This window comes from Sciurus carolinensis, chromosome 10 (genome assembly GCF_902686445.1).
Source record: "Sciurus carolinensis chromosome 10, mSciCar1.2, whole genome shotgun sequence".
Lineage (NCBI taxonomy): Eukaryota > Metazoa > Chordata > Mammalia > Rodentia > Sciuridae > Sciurus > Sciurus carolinensis.
The window spans coordinates 29392256-29410905 of NC_062222.1; the positions used below are offsets into that span (position 1 = coordinate 29392256).

Sequence of the window (18650 nt, forward strand, 5' to 3'; positions counted from 1 at the left end):
GCACACCTACTAAATCCACATTTTGCCTTCAATGATACACATGAATTTTTCTCAGAGACATCAAAGATCTAGTCATCAGTGAGATCAAAGTACTACTGGGCTCTGTCTAATGACGTGGGCGGAAATCCACATTTTCATTAGAGCATGAAGCCTTGCAAATATCACCTATACATTCCTGCTTGTGCATTATGTGCCAGTTGTATATGAACTTGAGACAAAATTGCAGTAATATTTCCCTTCTAATATGTAGCTTTTGTCCAAGTTATAAAATGCACCTCAAAATGAGATTAAGATTCTTCAAATGCTACATGCTTGATAAAATAATCAGGTTACTTCAGTCATCTGTACACTGTGTATATGCAACTGTAGGAACCCAAAGTAGAATGTGACAAATATTTATATTATCCAATAGCTTTTAAACTGTCTCCTGGCACAATCATGTCTTTGAAACATTGAAAGTTTGATCATTTTTTTCATGTCAATCTACCAAATAATGGACTGAATACTACCATCTGTTATTTACGTACACGGTCTTATTCAAACTCTAACATTCCTGCTGGTTTAGGCAGTCATAGATGTTTTTAATCCGAAGCAGCATGAAGTTTAAATACAAAAGTCAACCTTCGACTTCTAACTAAGGAACAGAGGTTCTTTGCATTTTTATTCTTAAAAAAAGTGACCACAATGTCAGAGATCAATTGTATTAATTATCAAAAAGTTTTCTGAAAAAAAAAAAAAAGTTTTCTGTTTTAACTCATCCATGGTTTAAAATACATACATCCAGAAAAACCTATGTTAGGTATCTTTAGGCACAAGTTTAATGATAATGTGTCAAAAATAGTATGAGACATGCATTTAATATCATAATTAAAATTTTAAAAGACTTTATGATAGCTGTTAGTAATCTATATATTTGAATGATGTTCATGATAAAAACAACTGAAATGCTTGATAAGAATTGGATGTGTCGATGCACGCCAGTAATCCCAGCTGCTTGGGAGGCTGAGGCAGGAGGATCTCGAGTTCAAAACCAGCCTCAGCAAAAGCGAGGCACTAGGCAACTCAGTGAGACCTTCTCTCTAAATGAAATACAAAGTAGGGCTGAGGATGTGGCTCAGTGGTCTAGTGCCTCTGAGTTCAATCATCCCTGGTAGCAAAAAAAAAAAAAATCAAGATTTGGATGCATATATGCACATTACCTACGTGTATACATGTTTATGTGTGTATTAAAACGCATACTAGAGTTGATACAGATGTAAGTAATCCCTAGAACACAACATAGGAATGAAAACAGGAATCCTTGGAGGAAAGCAGGGTCTAAAAGTCTATGTTCATTCCAACTCCTTCTTCTATGACTTTCTCCCTGAGATGCTTCTCTGACGCTTGCAGAGTGTGGAAAACAGGTACAAAGGTTAAGGGGCTAATAGGAAAAAACAGCATATAGTGGAAACCCAAAAGTTACATTCTAAATGAACAATCAATGTGAAAAAAAGTACAAACTGATGCATAGAAACTTGATTTTCTTGACTTTGCATTTGCTGACAAGGTGAGGAAAACCTCTCTTCTGGGAATTCATTAGCTTAAGCCTGAATTTATGTAGTTATACTATCACAGTTAAATGTCTTTTAAAAAGTTCTTAAAAATTAAATTTGCTGGGCACAGTGGTGCCGCCTGTAATTCCAGCGGCTTGGGAGGCTGAGACAGGAGATGGTGAGTTCAAAGCCAACTTCAGCAAAAGTGAAGTGCTAAGCAACTCAGTGAGACCCTGTCTCTAAAAAATAAGTAAAAATATAAAATAGGGCTGGGGATGTGGCTCAGTGGTTGGGTGCTCCTGAGTTCAAACCCCAGTACTTCCCCCAAAAAAATGAAAAAAAAAAAAAAAAAAAGAATTAAATTTAAACTTGTTTCTGTGTGATGATGTCTCCAGGTAAATTTTAGAAGAAAGTAAAATTGTCTCTGAGGGGGACAAATTCAACCCAGGCTTCAAAGAATTCTCAAAGGTAATGTTTCGAGGAAAATGAGCTGGTCAGAGTTCACAATCACAAACATCATACAGAAACCCAGCACTATGAATGACGACAAGTAAATCCAGTAGACAACGAATAAACCTTTGAAGACTTACAATGCTGGGATTATTGCATACAGGTTTATATACATAAATTTGGTGGTGCTAGGTATGGAACCCAGAAACACTCACCTGCTAGGCAAATGTTCCAACACTGAGCTACATCCCCAGCCCCATATGCTTACATATATATAAAAGAACCTTGGAAATATGCACAAGGAACAAGAAGTTAAATTTTTTAAAGGCCAAAAATATTTGAAAAATAGTAGAAGAGCTGGGTACAGTGGTACACACCTGTAATCCCAGAGACTCAGGAGACTGAGGCAGGAGGATCACAGGTTCAAAGCCAGCCTCAGTAATTTAATGAGACCTTCAGTAACTTAGCAAGACCCTGTCTCAAAATGAAAAATAAAAAGGACTGGGGATGTTGCTCAGTGGTCAAGCACCTTGGGTTCAATCCAAAATAAAATAAAATAAAATAAAATAAACTGAAGAGAACTCCTGGAAATGAAAATAAAAAACAAAAAATACAATCCCCCAGACTGAAGAAAAAAAAAGATACAAATAAATGGCATTTACATCAGTAACTGACTTCTTAGTGCAACAGAAGAAAACCAGAAGACAGGAGAGAAATTAACTGTGAGTCTAGAATTATAAGACCAGCAAAAATATATATTAAAAGTAAGGATTAAATAAAGACTTTTTTTATACAACTAAATTCTGAAGTCACTAAAGGAAATATTTTGGATAGAAAGAAAATGATAATAAAAGGAAGTCCGAAATGTAAGAAAGAAAAGTTTGCAAAGACATTAGCTAAGAAGAAGCTAACTCTATTATAAAATTCTAATTGTTCTTAATTTAAAAGATCTAAAACTGTGATCAACCAAAGTGTGCAAATAGAAAAAGGAATATTTGGAGATAAAGAATTGTAAGCCTCTTGTATTACATAGGATTTTATCTCACCTTGTATTTTAATTATTTATATATATATATATATATATATATATATATTAAAGTTGCTAGATTAACCACTAAAAGAAGACAAATAGCTATGTAACTTCCAATAAACACAGGGGAAAACAGTCATTTGCAGGTAATGATTGTGTCTGTCAAATGTACAGAAAATTGTCAGAATCAGTGAGTTTACAAACTTGCTTGATATAAAATCAAAAGACAAAAATTAATTTCAAGTATCATAACAACATGGTCAAAAATTTTTTAAAATATTTTAGCAAGAAAAAATCTAAAATACTTAGGCTAAACCTGACAAAGATATGCAAACAGGTCCATATCCTTCTTTGCTATTTCTCTTAAACAGGGAGTGGTTTAAGCACCATTAACTCAGTAAAAATGTTGAGCAAGAGGGCACATAGCATTTCTGAGATGATGTTTACATCAAGGTCAAAGAAAATAACACTGTTTAGAAATTTGAACACAGTAGAAAATCGTAACAATGACAATGAAACAAACTCAGTGATCAATATCAAATTCAGGTTATTGATACCTCTGGAGTAGAGGAAGGGAGCCTGAGGCTCTTTAGCATATACATTAATATGCTAATTAACTCGATTTAGCCATTCTAATATGCATTCATACTTCTAAGCAGCAGAAAATGGGAAGAGGGAGGGAGGGAGGGAGGAGAGACACACAGTGGCTCCCTAAAGTTCTAGTAACGTCTTATTTCTGGGGACAGGTGGCAAACACATGGGTTTTTATATTTCTATTGTCCATTACACAGTTTTAGACATTTTAACGTATGATCTTGTAGATATTTCAAAAATGCTTAAATAAAATTCAGCATAAAAAATGAAAAAGCAGATTTCTGTAGGTGACCTTCTTGTTCTGACCCTAGATAGATTTTTATCTGCGTTTTAATAAGATAATCTAGCAGTGGGGGGAAGGAGGTACCTGGGCCACATCAGGAGGGACATGACAGAAAGATTTGGATAGTGTGGGATAATATGCAATCTCTACTATTCTCCTCTTTTCCTAAACAGCTTAATCTCAGCTCTTTTCCCAGAGACCTACAACCCAGCTGGTGAGAAACTTAAGGAGCAGTGATGTTTGGAAGTGCCTTTGGCTAACAGGTCTCCTGAGTCCTTCATTCCTTCACTCTGCCACGGGTCCGGGGAGGAAGGCTTCCAGCAGACTGCCCTGAAAGGTTGCTGACCCAAGGTTGCAGAGACCAAAAAGCCATAGCACCAACCCTGGTCACCATAAAGGCTTTTCCCTAAGAAATTACACCCGCTCATTTTTTCCCATGTGCATGTACTACAGATTAAACAAGGCAGTTGTATGGTAATACAGAAATTATTAAAACCATTCTTCTTGAGGTTTGACAATGAAGCAATAGATACACATCTACTACATAGCTGTTAGTCAAAAAAGTATGTTTCAAATAATCAATTGGTATTCATTTAAAACACAATAACGGTCTTATTAAAGCTAAATTTAATACATGCTGTATTTGGAAGTAATTTCTTTACCACCACATAGAAACTTTTCCAGCTGTCCTTTTTTTGTTGCATTGTTGACATTCAGTGGCGAATTAGAAGACTTGCTGATGAAAATTCCCTAGGGCCAGGCATGTGTGCTTATTTTCAATTCAAATTCAGTATCATTGATCTCCACACTCTATCTCCAATTTTCCCAAACAGGTTGGTAAATTATAAGTAGAAACCAATTCATTTTCAGAAATTCAAAGGACAGGATAGATACTAATTCGGAAATGTTGAGAATAGAATTCTTAGTGAGTAAACACAAATACATAATAGTTCTGGATTTCCCAAAGTTTCTCATTGGCTACTATAAAAATTTCCTGCTAACCTTTTAAATTATTTACCTTGAAAATTTTGTAGACTAATAACATTAAGTGGAACAGAAAATAAAGCTCTAATATGGTAGAGAAGGATTACCTGAGTTGGAGCCCAGGGAAAAAATTTCATCTTCATTTCCACTAAAAGTTGAGTATTTAATACCATCCCGAATTGAGTCAGAAGCAAAAGCTTTTACAGTCAGGATAGAAGTACCTGTAAAAATAAGGTTAAAAAAAAGAGAGAGAGAGAGAGAGAGCATCTTTAGGAAAAGAATATTTCAAGGAAAAAGAAGAGCAAACACTTGAGTATTATTTAACTATTATGTTTTCACTTGTTCATTAATTCAGCAATTACTCATGAAGTGTTTTCATTTGTCAGAATCCACACTAAGTACTGGGGATGCAGAGGCAAGCAGTATAGAAAAGATCTCTGTTCAGGTGGTGGTTAATAACTGGAGGAATCCTTAATCACTAAACAAAGACGTAATCAAGGTAGATTTTATACTTACATTCCCTAGAAAGGGAACTAAAGTCATGAGGCAGGGGTACTTCTTTCCTGGAGTCAGGCGCAGGGAGGATGAAGGGCCATGGAAAGAACTGGCAGAGAGGACAGGAGGAGGAGGAGTCACCACCACAGAGGTGATGGGCTGGGAAAGGACTGGTACAGCGCAGGGAGTTGGGGAAGAGGTAAAGAGAGAATGTGGCAGGGTAAGGAAGGAGGGGATTTTACCCTCAGTGCATTGGGATGTCAGAGAAGCAGTCTAAAGAATGGGGTAAATGATAAAATTTATTTTAAAAAAATAACATTTTGCCTGCTGTTTGAAGAACAGAGGAAAGAAGAGAAAGTAGGGAGCAGAGACAGATTAAGATAATACTGCAATAATCCTAACAAAAGACAAAACTGAGGACTGTGGGAGGGCAGATGCAAGGGGTGAACAGATTAAAGACATATTTTGACACAGTGTCTTGAACATTAGATAGGAATGGGAAAGACAGTTAAAAGAGTATAAATATAAGACATAATCCTTTAATTAGTCATAGGTAGAAACAATTCAACTGAAAAGTAACCAAGGACTTCACTGCATGACACTAACCATTAAAATTTTGTTAAAATAGGGAAGAAGCAGTCAAGAGAAAACTTCAAGCAAGAAACAAAAATTGAATAAGGTGTGGGAATTGGGAAGAGAAGGAAGCTATTTCAAGTTATGGGGAACAAACCAGTGACCAGCACGAAAGAATTCCCAAGGTCTGATAGTGGCAATGAGGTGATCGGTATGGTTAGAACTGGGAGCCGCAAATGGTCGCGGTGGTGCACACCTGTACTCCCAGGAGCTCTGGAGGCCGAGGCAGGAGGATCACAAGTTCACAGCCAGCCTCAGCAACTTAGTGAGACCCTAAGCAACTTAGAGAGACCCTGTCTCTAAATAAAGTATAAAAATGGCTGGGGATGCGGCTCAGGAGTTAAGCCCCCGTGGGTTCAATCCCAGGTACCAAATAATAATAACAACAACAACAAAAATAATAAAACAATTGGGATCCTATGAGGCAGGAGTGGAGATTAAGTCTAGATAGAAAAGACAGAAAGAGAAGAAAACAGGCAAGAATATGGGAGACCTTGACAGTCAGGGAGATGCATGTGGATTTATGTCAAGGATTGTCAATTATTTTCTGTAAAGGGCCAGATAATAAATCTTTTAGGCTTTGTGGGTTGTGTAATCTCTGTTGCAAATACTCAATTCTTCCATTGTGGCACAAAAGCAGTTGCAGACAATGTGTAAAACAAATGAGTGTGACTGTACCAATAAAACTTTATTTAAAAATAAAGTAGACAGGCTTTATGTGATAGGAAGCAGTGAAGAGAAGATGGAAGATTGATATACTGAGAAAAGATGCTAAGTGCCTTTAAGGCAACTGCATACAGCAGTTGACTGGGCAAGAAAAGTTATCTACGACAGTTACACGGGTTCCTAAGCATCCATTTGGGTTCCAGGTTAGTAATTCAGTGTCTTTGTTTGTAATATCTTATGCCCTTACAGCTCATCTCTGCTTTGCTTTCTGTTCTGTTTATTTCTCTTCCTCCTCCTCAGACTGCTTGTCTTTTTTTTTTTTTTTAGTATTTTTTTTTAATTTAGTCAATTTCTCTAAGGTAAAATTTACATGCAATAATATACACGCATTTTAAATATGCAGTTCTGCGAGTTTTGACAACTATATACCCCAATTGTGATGGGTTGACATATCTGGCTCCATGAGAATATTATAGGCCAGACTATAAGGGAAATGACTAAACAGACTCCATTTTGCTCTGAGTCATACATAATATGACTCCATGTTATGTAGGAAATAAGCTTCTCCCATGGGAACACCCTGCCTCCGTACCCATCCTCAGTTACTTAGTGTGACATGTTTAACAATACAAAATGACAATTCCTATGTAAAGAAAAATTGCTCTCTTTTGATTCCTATTGTTCCTAAACAATGTACCATGTGAACAGTGATTGTGTGGATGTTAGTAACCATTCTTTAGTTTGTACCTAGGTAAGGGTCATTTTGACCCACTTCTCCCTCTATTGATGATCTCATGATGTTAATGTGTAATTTTGAATCATAGCAACAGACACTTACGATTAATGTGATTTTTGGTATAAGAATCCCTACAACCCTGTGGTCAGGGCTGTTCTCCCAATAGCCATTTTTTGGGGCATTGTGTGAGAGAGTCAGCCAACCAGCTTAATAAAGACTCTCAAATTTGGACTTCTCAGTGGTGATCAGTCTGTTCTTAAGTTGCGCCCCATAACACTATTTAATCAGTATCACATAAAGACCCTGAATATTTTCAGTACCCCCAAATTTTCCTTCTGCTTCCTGCAGTCACTTTTCCTTTACTTTTGGTTGCAGGGTATCCTGGATTTGTTTTCTCTAACTCTAGATTTGTTTTGCGTCTAAATTTCATCTATTTGTGAGTCACACACTATCTGGCTTCTTTTGCTCAGTATAATTTTTTGACAATCATGTAGCTTGGTTGTAGTTTCAGAAGTGTGTTCCATTTTTATTGTAGAGTGATGTTCTATTGCATGAGCATACAGAATTTGTTTTCTGTTCACCTATAGATGGACATTTGGGTCATTTCCTATTTGGGGCTACTATGACTAAAGCTTCTGAGGACATTCATGCTAAAGTGTTTGCAGAGATTGATGTCTTCATTCCTTGTGTAAATGTGTGTTTATTAGAATCTACCAATCTACTTTCCAAAGTGTTCATCCTTTTTTACATTCCTGCTGGAAGCACATGAGGATTCCAGTTGCTCCCATTTCAGTGGGATTGTCAGTCTTTGTAATTTTGGTCATCCCAGTGGATATGCAGTGTATCTTATTGTGGTTTTTAATTTTAACTTTCCTGATGTTTGGTGACACTGAGCATCTTTTCATGTGCTTTTCGGCTACCTGCACCCTTCTTTTTAGTTCACCTTTGTTCCCTGGCTTCCTGGTTTGTACCCATCACTTCTGAAAAACATTCTTATAGTTCTTGACAGGCCCTTTTCCTCTGGTTTTAAGCATGTAACTTGTGGCAACTACTTTGAACTCCTAATCTTGTGATGACCCTGCCTCTCCTCTGACTGTCCTTTGCCCCACAGGATGCCACCTACTGGCAAAGTTTGCATACTGTACTGACTGGGGAGAAATGGACAGGAGGGAACCCTAGGGGTCTCTCTGGCTGCTGAGTGTACAGCAACAGGGGTCTTCTCCAAGATGGCGGTGACAAGGCACAGAGGGAAAAGTGAAAGAAAACATTTGAAAAGGAAACGGGAGCAGCCATGATGTCCAAGATGAGTACATGGCAGGAATCATGAACTCAAGTGCCACTGAGGAAAAAGAAGAAGCGTGCTTAAGTGAAGAGGTCAGGTTAGTGGAGGAGGCTGAGCACCCAGCATGCCCAGGACTTCAGCTCACTGCTGGCAGCAGGGGAAGCGGGCCTCAGGGTGCTTAGGATTCTGGTCTTTTCAAGAGAAGCTTGAACTTCGTATTTATTCTCATGTGAAATCTTTCAATACCTAAATGTTGGAAAACAACTAATTAAGAAAACAAACACTACCAGATGGGCTGAATAATATTATGGCATTTGCAAGTAAATGGATGGAATTGGAGAATATCATGCTAAGTGAAATAAGCCCAATCCCAAGAAACCAAAGGCCGAATGTTTCCCCTGATAAGTGGAGGATGATATATAATGGGGGTGGGGGTATGGGGAGGGAGAGAAGAATGGGGAACTTTAGATTATGTAGAAGGAAATGAGAGGGAGGGGGTATGAAGAATGGTGGAATGAGACAGATGTCATTATCCTATGTACATGTATGATTACACGAATGGTGTGAATCTACATCGTGTTCAACCACAGAAACGAAATGATGCACCCCATTTATGTACAATGAGTCAAAGTGCAGTCTGTAAAAAATTAAAAGATAAATAAAAACAACAACAACAAAAAAAACCACAACTGTGGCCTGACTCCAGTTCAGAGTCTTCCCATCATTGATAGGAGGACAAACCTCTCTCTGATACCAGCCCTTTTAGCTCTTAGATTGTGCTACTTATTTGTAAGCCATAGATTCGTATGGAATACATTTGAAGATTGATATCATCTGATATGATTGATATCATATCTTAAATTGGACAAAATTACAAGACAGCAGAGATTTTCTTTCTCTTTCTTTCTTTCTTTCTTTCTTTCTTTCTTTCTTTCTCCTTCCTTCCTTCCTTCCTTCCTTCCTTTCTTTCTTTTTTTTTTTTTTTTTTTTTTTGTGGTGCTAGGATCAAGCCCAGGTCCTTGCATGTGCTAGGCAAGCCCTCTACCACTGAGCTGCATCCCCAGCCCCAGAGGAGATTGTCTATATATGTGATTGATATATTCTTATAACTGTATATTAGTTTTTGGGTTTGTTTTGGGGGGGGGTACTGGGGATTGAACTCAGGAGCACTTAATCACTGAGCCACAACCCCAGACCTATTTTATATTTTGTTTAGAGACAGGGTCTCACTGAGTTGCTTAGCTGACTCTGAACTCGAGATCCTCCTGCCTCAGCCTCCTGAGCTGCTGATATTACAGGGGTATGCCACCGTACCTAGTGGTATATTAGTTTTACATTTTTACACTTGTTAATAAGAAGAATATGGTAATTACCCTGATTTGATCTGTAAATATTGTATTCATGCACTGAAATATCACACTGTACCTCACAAATATGTGCAATTATTAAGTTAATCAAAAATGTTTAAGAATTTAAAGAGATAGAAATGGTAACTACTCTGACTTTGATCATTCTACTCTGTGTACACCTACCAGATGATCACACCATACCCTATAAATTTGTACAATTAAAACAATAATTTAAAGAAAAATTTCCTACACTTAAAATCTATAGTATCTGGTATCTTTTGTTCAATGTAAGTTTTAAAATAATAAAGTGTGTTCTTCTATGTATCAAAAATTTACTTCTTAGCTGGGCACAGTGGCGCATGCCTGTAATCCTAGTGGCTCAGGAGGCTGAGGCAGGAGGATCAAGAGTTCAAAGCCAGCCTCAGCAACAGCAAGGTGCTGAGCAACTCAGTGAGACCCTGTCTGTAAGTAAAAAAATACAAAATAGTGCTAGGGATGTGGTTTAGTAGTGGATTGACCCTGAATTCATTCCCTGGTACCCGCCTACCCCCCAAATTTATTTCTTCATAAGTAGCAGGTAAAAATTATGGGAAGAAGGAAGATAGAAAAGGAAACAGAGAAAAGGACACTGAAGTTATTCTAGGCTGAGAAATTAGCATAATGCTGGTCTCCATCTATGGGTCACTCTAAACTAAGGGAAATTATTTTTAAAAAACAACTCAATGCTATAACATCACATCTGATAGTGGGATCAGCAGAAGTTAAAAAAAAATAGTACCTATACTACTGAGCTCCTCATTCCTTACTGCACAGAAACCAGGAACCCAGCATAAAACCCATTCTGCTGGAGGTTATAACAAAAAATTATATTGAAACCAAGTTAAATTGGTATTTTTTCCAGATATTTAAGAGAATTTCACTGAAAAGAACAGAAAAAAGAAAAGGCCCTAGATCAAACAGGGTTTTTTCCTAGGATCCTTTCAATGCAGACCCCTCAAAGGAAAAATGCTATGAAAAACTATAAGTGGTAAAGGAGACAAGAATATGATATTGCCCACAGAATTGTAACTTGAGAGAGAACTCAGTGAATGAAGGCATAAAACAAAATTTGTTATGGAGAAAGACAGGAAAACCCAAACTCTATGTAGTACTCTCTTTAGAAACATTACACTTAGCATAAACTGTGACAATATTTAACACTTAGCATAAACTGTGACAATATTTAAAAATCATTTATCAGAATTTCTCAATGGTTATTCTATTCAAAGCCAATTATGAAGTCATTTAGGAACAAACTAATGAATTTTAATCAATCATGGTGGAATCAGTTACTACACATGTTGAGAGTTCTTTCAAATCGCATTATAGTCTGATGGTTGTTTTATTGCATTTCAAGAGACATGTTGTTAACAGAGAAATGTCTCGCATTTTTGGTAGGAATCAACCTTCACAGTAGTGCAGCATGCTTTATCTCCTGTACTCAATCATAGTTGCGTGCTTCCTGACACTATTTTTAAACACAGGAAAATTTTATGTCATCTGACCTGTCATATACTCTTAAGAATGGCAGTGAGAAGAGAAACAGCAATGCAGGCAAGATACACAGTCTTGCCTGCGGCCTTTTAGCATGGGTTAGGATGCTTATTACATGCCCAATTACAGAAGAAAACATGGAGATGGCTCACATTTAAAAGAACAAAGATTGGGACAGAATTGCAAAGAATTACTCACGGCCTTTCTCTTTAAAGCAAACAATCCTATTTAATTGCAAATAAAATGTTCATCATATCAAATGAAATTCCAGTGCAAAAGAATTTTATTCACTGAAAATACTACAGACTAGACACTCAAGTCAGCAGAGCCCTGAAAATATATTCTTTCTCTGACAAAGTTTAAATTTGAGACTATACTGAGAGTAAATTTGAGAATATATATACATATGTGTATATTATATATATGTGTGTATACATAAAATATATACATATTATATATACATATAAACCAGGGTTCTTTACCACTGAGCTATATCCCCAGTCCTTTTTATTTTTTATTTTAAAATAGGGTCTTGCTAAGTTGCTGAAGCTGGCCTCGAACTTATGATCCTCCTGCCTCAGACTCCTGATTTGGGGGGATTACAGGTGTGTACCACCACACCCAACTTCAAAGCTGTTCTTCATAAATGAGGGAGAAAAACACCTTCCCAAATAAGCAAAGGCTGAGAGAGGTCATCATCACTAAACTTGCCTTACAAGATATGATAAAGGGAATCCTGTAAGTTGAAACAAAAGGACCCCGGATGGCAAAAGGAAGCATAAAAAATACAAAGCTCTCTGGTAAAGTAAATACATGGACAAATATAGAATCCTATTAGAGTGTAGTGGTGGTGCAAAAATCACTGTAAATTCTGATTTAGAATGTGAACTATAAAAACAAAAAATTAACCAACAAACTATGTCAATAAATACAAAATATGAGGAGGTGTAACATAAAGCATACATATACCAACGGGAGAGGCAGAGAAGCAACATTTTCATAAGCAAATGAAGTTTGGCTTTGTTATAATTTTAAAAGAGTTTGTTATATTTTATGCAAAGTGGTATCCACAATAAAAATTCCTATAGAAGAAATACCAGAGGAAATAAGAAGGGAATCAAAGCACGTCAAGTGTGTCAATAGACCAAAAAAAAACAAAAAACAAAAAACAAAAAAGCAATGAAACAGAAGAATGGAACAAAAGAAGAAAGAAAGGCTAAAATAACTACAAGACATATATAAAAACAATTAACAAAATAGTAATAGTATTTTCTACCAGGAATTACTTTAAATATAAATGGACTAAACTCCCAAATTGGAATGCATAGAGTAGCTGAACAGATTTAAAAAAAGAAAATCCAGCTTTACCTTTTCTGTCACACTCAATTCACAAAGGACACACCCATAGGCTGAAAGTGAAAGGATGGGAATAGCAAACTGTCTTGAAAATAAAGTAGGGATAGTCATACTTACATGAGGCAAAATAGAGTTTAAGCTGAAAACTGTCAAAAGAGACAAAGAAGAACATGGTATAGTATTAAAAGGTTCGATTCATCAGAGAGATAAAATAATTACAATCAGCAGACATTGAAGCAAACATTGGCAGAATAGAAGACGGAAATAGGGACAGAAAAATAGCAAATTTCATTACACAACCTTCAATGACTGACAGACAGATCAACCAGATAAGATAAACCAGAGAAACTAGGGTTGAATAAAACTGCATACCAATTGGACCAAAGGAACACATAAAGGACACTTCACTCAACAAGAGCAGAATGAATACACATTCTCTTCAAGTGCACACAGAACATTCTCCAGGACAACTCACACGTTAACTCACAAAGCAAGTCCTAATAACTTTAGCAAGATTGAAATCATACCAAATATCTTTTCCAACCACAATAGAATGAAACTTGAAATCATTAGCAAAAGGAAAACTGGAAAATCCCCAAATATGTGAACAACCAATGCATCAACAAAGAAATAAAAACGGAAATTAGAAACAAAATATCTTGAGATGAAACAAAAGCACAACATCCCCAAAATTATGGGATGCAGCAAAAGCAATTCCAAGAGGAAAGTTACTGATGGCAAATGCCTACATTAAAAAAAGAAATCTCAAATCAACAACATGATGTTACACCACAAGGAACTACAAAAAGAACAAACTCAACCTAAAGTTAGTACAAGGAATTAATAAAAATTCAAGCAGAAACAAACTAAGTAGAGAAATAAAGACAATAGAAAAAAATGAGACTAACAATTGTTATTTTGTTTTAAAGATTAACAAACTCTATCTAATTAAAAGAGAGAGACAAAAGACTCAACAAAAACAGAAGTGGAAGAGGAGATATCACTGATGCCACAGAAATTAAAAGAGATATCAAGAAACCTACATGATTACAGTGTCGCACGCCTGTAATCCCAGCGGCTCAGGAGGCTGAGGCAGGAGGATAGGGAGTACAAAGCCAGCCTCCGCAAAAGCAAGGTGCTAAGCAACTCAGAGAGACCTGTCTCTAAATAAAATACAAAATAGAGCTGGGGATGTGGCTCAGTGGCTGAGTACCCCTGAGTTCAATCCCTGGTAGCCTCCCCCTGCCAATAAAGGCCATCTAAATTGGGAAGGAAAATAGAAAATTATCCCTATTTACAGATGGAATAATCTTTTATATAGAAAACCCTGAAGATTACACACACACACCATCACACACACACCATCACACACACACACACACACACACACACACACACAGAATTAATTAGAATGAATGAACAAATTCAGCAAAACTGTAGGCTACAAAATCAACCCACAAAATTAATTGTATTTCTGTCTGGTAACAATGAAAATTCCATATGGGAAATTAGACAATTCCAAATACTATAGCATCAAAGATAATAAAATACATGAGAATAAATTTAACCGAAGAGAAAAAAAAAGATTTCCATAGTAAAAACTATAAAACAGTGCTGAAAGAAATTAGACACAAATAAATGGAAAGACATCCCCCTTATTCATAGAGTAGGAGAGATTATTGTTAAAATGTTCATACTACCCAAAGCAATCCATAAATTTAATTTGATCCCTACAAAATTCCAATGGAATTGCATTTCAAAAATAGGAGAAACAATCCTAAAATCAATATGGAATCTCAAAGGACTTGGAATAGCCTAATAGAACAGCAACAACGGCAATAACTTGGAAAAAAACAAGGCTAGAGGTCTCACACATCCTTGCTGTTAAATATAAAACTAGAATAATCAAAACAGTAGCAGACTGATATAGCAATAGACACAAAAACTAACAGCATAGAATAGAAAGCTTAGAAATAAACTCTTCTCATATATGATCAAATGATCTTTAGGGAAGGTGCCCAGGCTGCACAATGGGTACTGGGAAAATTGGATATTTAGATGTAAAATAATGAAATTGGACCCTTACATTTATACCACATGAAAAAATGAACTCAAAACTCAAAATAGGCTGGGCATGGTAGCCCACCCTTGTAATGTTGGGAGGCTGAGGCAGGAGGATCACAAGTTTAAAGACAGCTTCAGCGACTTAGGCCCTGAACAACTTAGTGAGACTGTGTCTCAAAATAAAACATAAAAAGGGCTAGGGATGTGGGTCAGTGGTTAAGCACCCCTGGGTTCGATCCCTGGTACAAAAACAAAATAACAAAAAACAAAAATGACTCAAAACATATAACTCTTAGATGTAAGATGTGAAATTGTAAAATTCCTAGGAGAAAACATAGAGGAAAAGCTGCCTCATATGATATTTAGCAATGATTTATTGGCCGTGTCATGAAAACCATAGCCAACAAAAACAAAAATAAACACAGGAGGTATGTCATTTCTTTTTTTTTTCTCAGCAAAGGAAACCATCAATAAAATGAAAAGGCAATCTACAGAATGGGAGAAAATATTTGCAAATCATGTATCTGAGGAAGATTTATCCAGAATATATAAACAACTCCTGCAAATGAACAAGGGGAAAAAAAACCTAATTAACAAATGAAAAAGGACTCAGATAAACATTTCTCCAAAGGAGATATATGAATGACCAAGCAATATGATAAAATGTTTGGTATCATTAATCATCAATATCACATGTGATATCAGCCCACATCTGTTAGAATTGCCACTACAAAAACAAAGAAAAACAACAACAAAAGAATAGGCAAGGGCTGGGGAGATAGCTCAGTTGGTAAAGTGCTTGTCTTACAAGCACAGGGCCCTGGGTTCGATCCCCAGCACTGCAAAAAAAGAAAAAAAAAAAGAAAAAAAAAAAAGAATAGGCAATAATAAGTATTGATAAAGATGTAGAAAAATCTGAATCTTTAGGCACTGTTGATAAGAATGTGAAATGTGCAACCCTTACAGACCATGGTATGGACGTTCCTCAAAAATTAAAAACAGAACTACCATATGATCCAGCTGTTCTACTTCTGGAGGTATATCCAAAAGAACCGGAGATAGGACCTCTGGGTATCTGTACATTCATATTCATTGCAGTGGGACTCTCTATGGTCCACGGGCTAAAGCACCCTAAATGTCTGTCCACTGATCAAAGCAGTCAAAAAGGGGTACAGACATGCAGTGGAACATTATTCAGCTTTTTAAACAGAAGGAACTCCTGCTAGATGCTGCAAAAGGGAAGAACTTGAGGTCATTTTGTGAAATAAGTTTGTCACAGAAAAGCAAATACTGTGTGAATCCACTTATAGGAAGTATCTAAAATAGACTTCTAGAAACAGAAGGTGGAATGACATTTGCTATGAGCTGGTGGGGACGGAACCAAGGAGAATTTTTCATTCAGCATAGAGTGTCAGTTTTGCAAAATGTGAAACATTGAGAAATCTGTCGCACAAATGACGTGAATATAATTGACATAGCTGTATATTTAGTCATGGTTAAGGTGGTAAATGATATTTTGTCAGAATAAAAGAAGAAAGGGGGTTCCCACCATCTCATCATCAAAAATAAAATAAAAAAGAAAAAAGAAAAGAAAAGAAAGAAAGAGAGAAGGAAATCATTCCTAGGATGAAACAAAGCCCAGAAGCACAGAAACTGCATAGTCAAAAGGAAAAATTTTCCAAAACTTGCGCACATATGAAAACTATGCTTTAAAATGGTAATTTTATGCATTTTTGAACACATCTTCTTTTGCGAACACTTAAAGAAATAAATTAATAATTATTAATAATAAATTAGTAATAATTAAATTGCTTACTGACTTTTTGTAAGTTTTAGCAAAGAGAGGTGGGAAAGAAAACCAACACAGAGTTAAGGCATCCATAGGAAGCACATTTTATTTTAGTGGGCAAGATTTTAGGAATGCTATCTAGAAATGACTGCATTCAACTATTTTAAAATATACTCAACAGCTTGGCGAAGGCAGGTGCTAAAGTGATCCCTAAATGTTCCTATCACATCTTTAATTTTATAATAAACAGAAGACTATCTTTAAAACATGAGCTAGAGAATTTTTAGGGTTGAGGCAATGTTGGATCCGATCCCATGTCCTGCTTGCAGGCCTGGTGTGTCTGGCCCTCCCTCACTGCCCAGCCATTTCCTGTCTGGGTTTCCATTCCCATGCTGTCGGTCAAACTTGAGATTCTCTGCATTTTCAAGATCCATCTATTCTCCTTTCCAGATCCTGAAACCCAAGTCCCAGCCAGAATCTGAAGCCCACACAGATTCAAAAAGACAGCTCAAGATCACACAGTTTGGTTTTAAGATGCACATTTCCATCTATCTAATTACATTTCACTCAGGGAAACACCTTTTAAGATGTTTTCAGTTGCCAAGTAACGAAGCTACAATCTACTATTTTAATGATTCCATTTGATTGTCACAGAAGCCGTTTAGGAAGAGAGCACTGCTACGCTCAACATAATCTGAAACCAGGCTTCAAACACCCACAACTGATAGGTGCTCGTTATGAACAAGAATAAAAGAAAGGACATCTTAATATTTATGCTAAATATTTGATTCCATTTTTTGATTTAAGTATTAGCGAAAGTTCCTGGTAAACTTTAAAGTGCCATAAATCACAAATGTCTAAATCTCTTCCAGCTTTCAAAAACAGAACAAAATATCCCTCTGATCCTCAGGGCCCTTCAAATAGTGGTCTTGTCACATTCCTTTTCTTCCCTCCGTCGCCAAACCCTGTCAAACATGCACTGAACCGCTGTCTCCACTTCTTCACTCTGCACCTCACCACACTCTGGCTACTAAAATAAAACTCGAGCAAATTAGTTCTCGCCACAGCTCCCAATTCCCTCCTAAGTTGCTAAATTCTGTTGAACTGTGAACAATTTCTGTGAGAAGCCACAGCTGAGTCCAGAATTCATGTTAGACAGTCTGGGCTTTTGTATTGTTCTTGGCCAACATCCTGAACGACTTCAACAGAGTCACCCTCCTCCGGGCTCCCTCAGTCCTGCTTTGCTAAGGGTGCCTTTCCCTATTGTCTTGTCCTCCATACTAGTTGCATGGACTTCTCTCAGACATGCCTTCCTTTCTTCCGTGTTCCTGTCTCCCACTGGCAAGTTGGCATCCTCACACTATCTCAGGTAAGACTTCCCACACTCAGCAGAAGTGATGGACTGTGAGCATCGCAGTCCCCTCCCCATGGGTACAAACCCACCATCCCACTCTCTGGCTCTGGGGACAGGCACCCAACTGTGCTAGTGGTCACTTTCCAGTCTCTACTTTACCTAACCTCTGCTCCAGATTAGATATGCTGATTGCTCCGTGCTTCATGGAAGTGCCATTTCCTTTTCTTCTAACACTCTCTTCCCAGGAATTGTCACGGCCACCCTTGTCCCCATCTCCATCTCATTTATAGATGCTTTATTTCTCCAAACTCCTGGCAAACACTAATGCTATTTTGAATTTCTTGCTTATCTTTCTAGACTCATGGAATCATATGGGAATGTCTACCAATTAACTAACGGTCCTCCTTTGAAGATTCTCCCTGAATTGGGTGAGGTGGGGTAGGGTGGATGTCCAAGTATTTTTTTAAAGCACCCCACCCTGGTGCCTAAATCATGACCAGTCCCACTGAAAGCCCGGGGG

At 37.0% G+C, this 18650-nt stretch overlaps 1 protein-coding gene across 2 annotated transcripts in view; it reads right to left on the reverse strand.

Annotated features, from left to right (window-relative positions):
• The window catches only part of Dchs2 (dachsous cadherin-related 2), a 257300-nt gene that overhangs the window by 31755 nt on the left and 206895 nt on the right, over positions 1-18650 (reverse strand). For both annotated transcript variants that reach the window (XM_047567605.1, XM_047567604.1), the window contains exon 14: positions 4981-5094. In XM_047567605.1, the coding sequence (XP_047423561.1) occupies positions 4981-5094 (114 nt within the window). The remainder of the gene's footprint in view (positions 1-4980; positions 5095-18650) is intronic.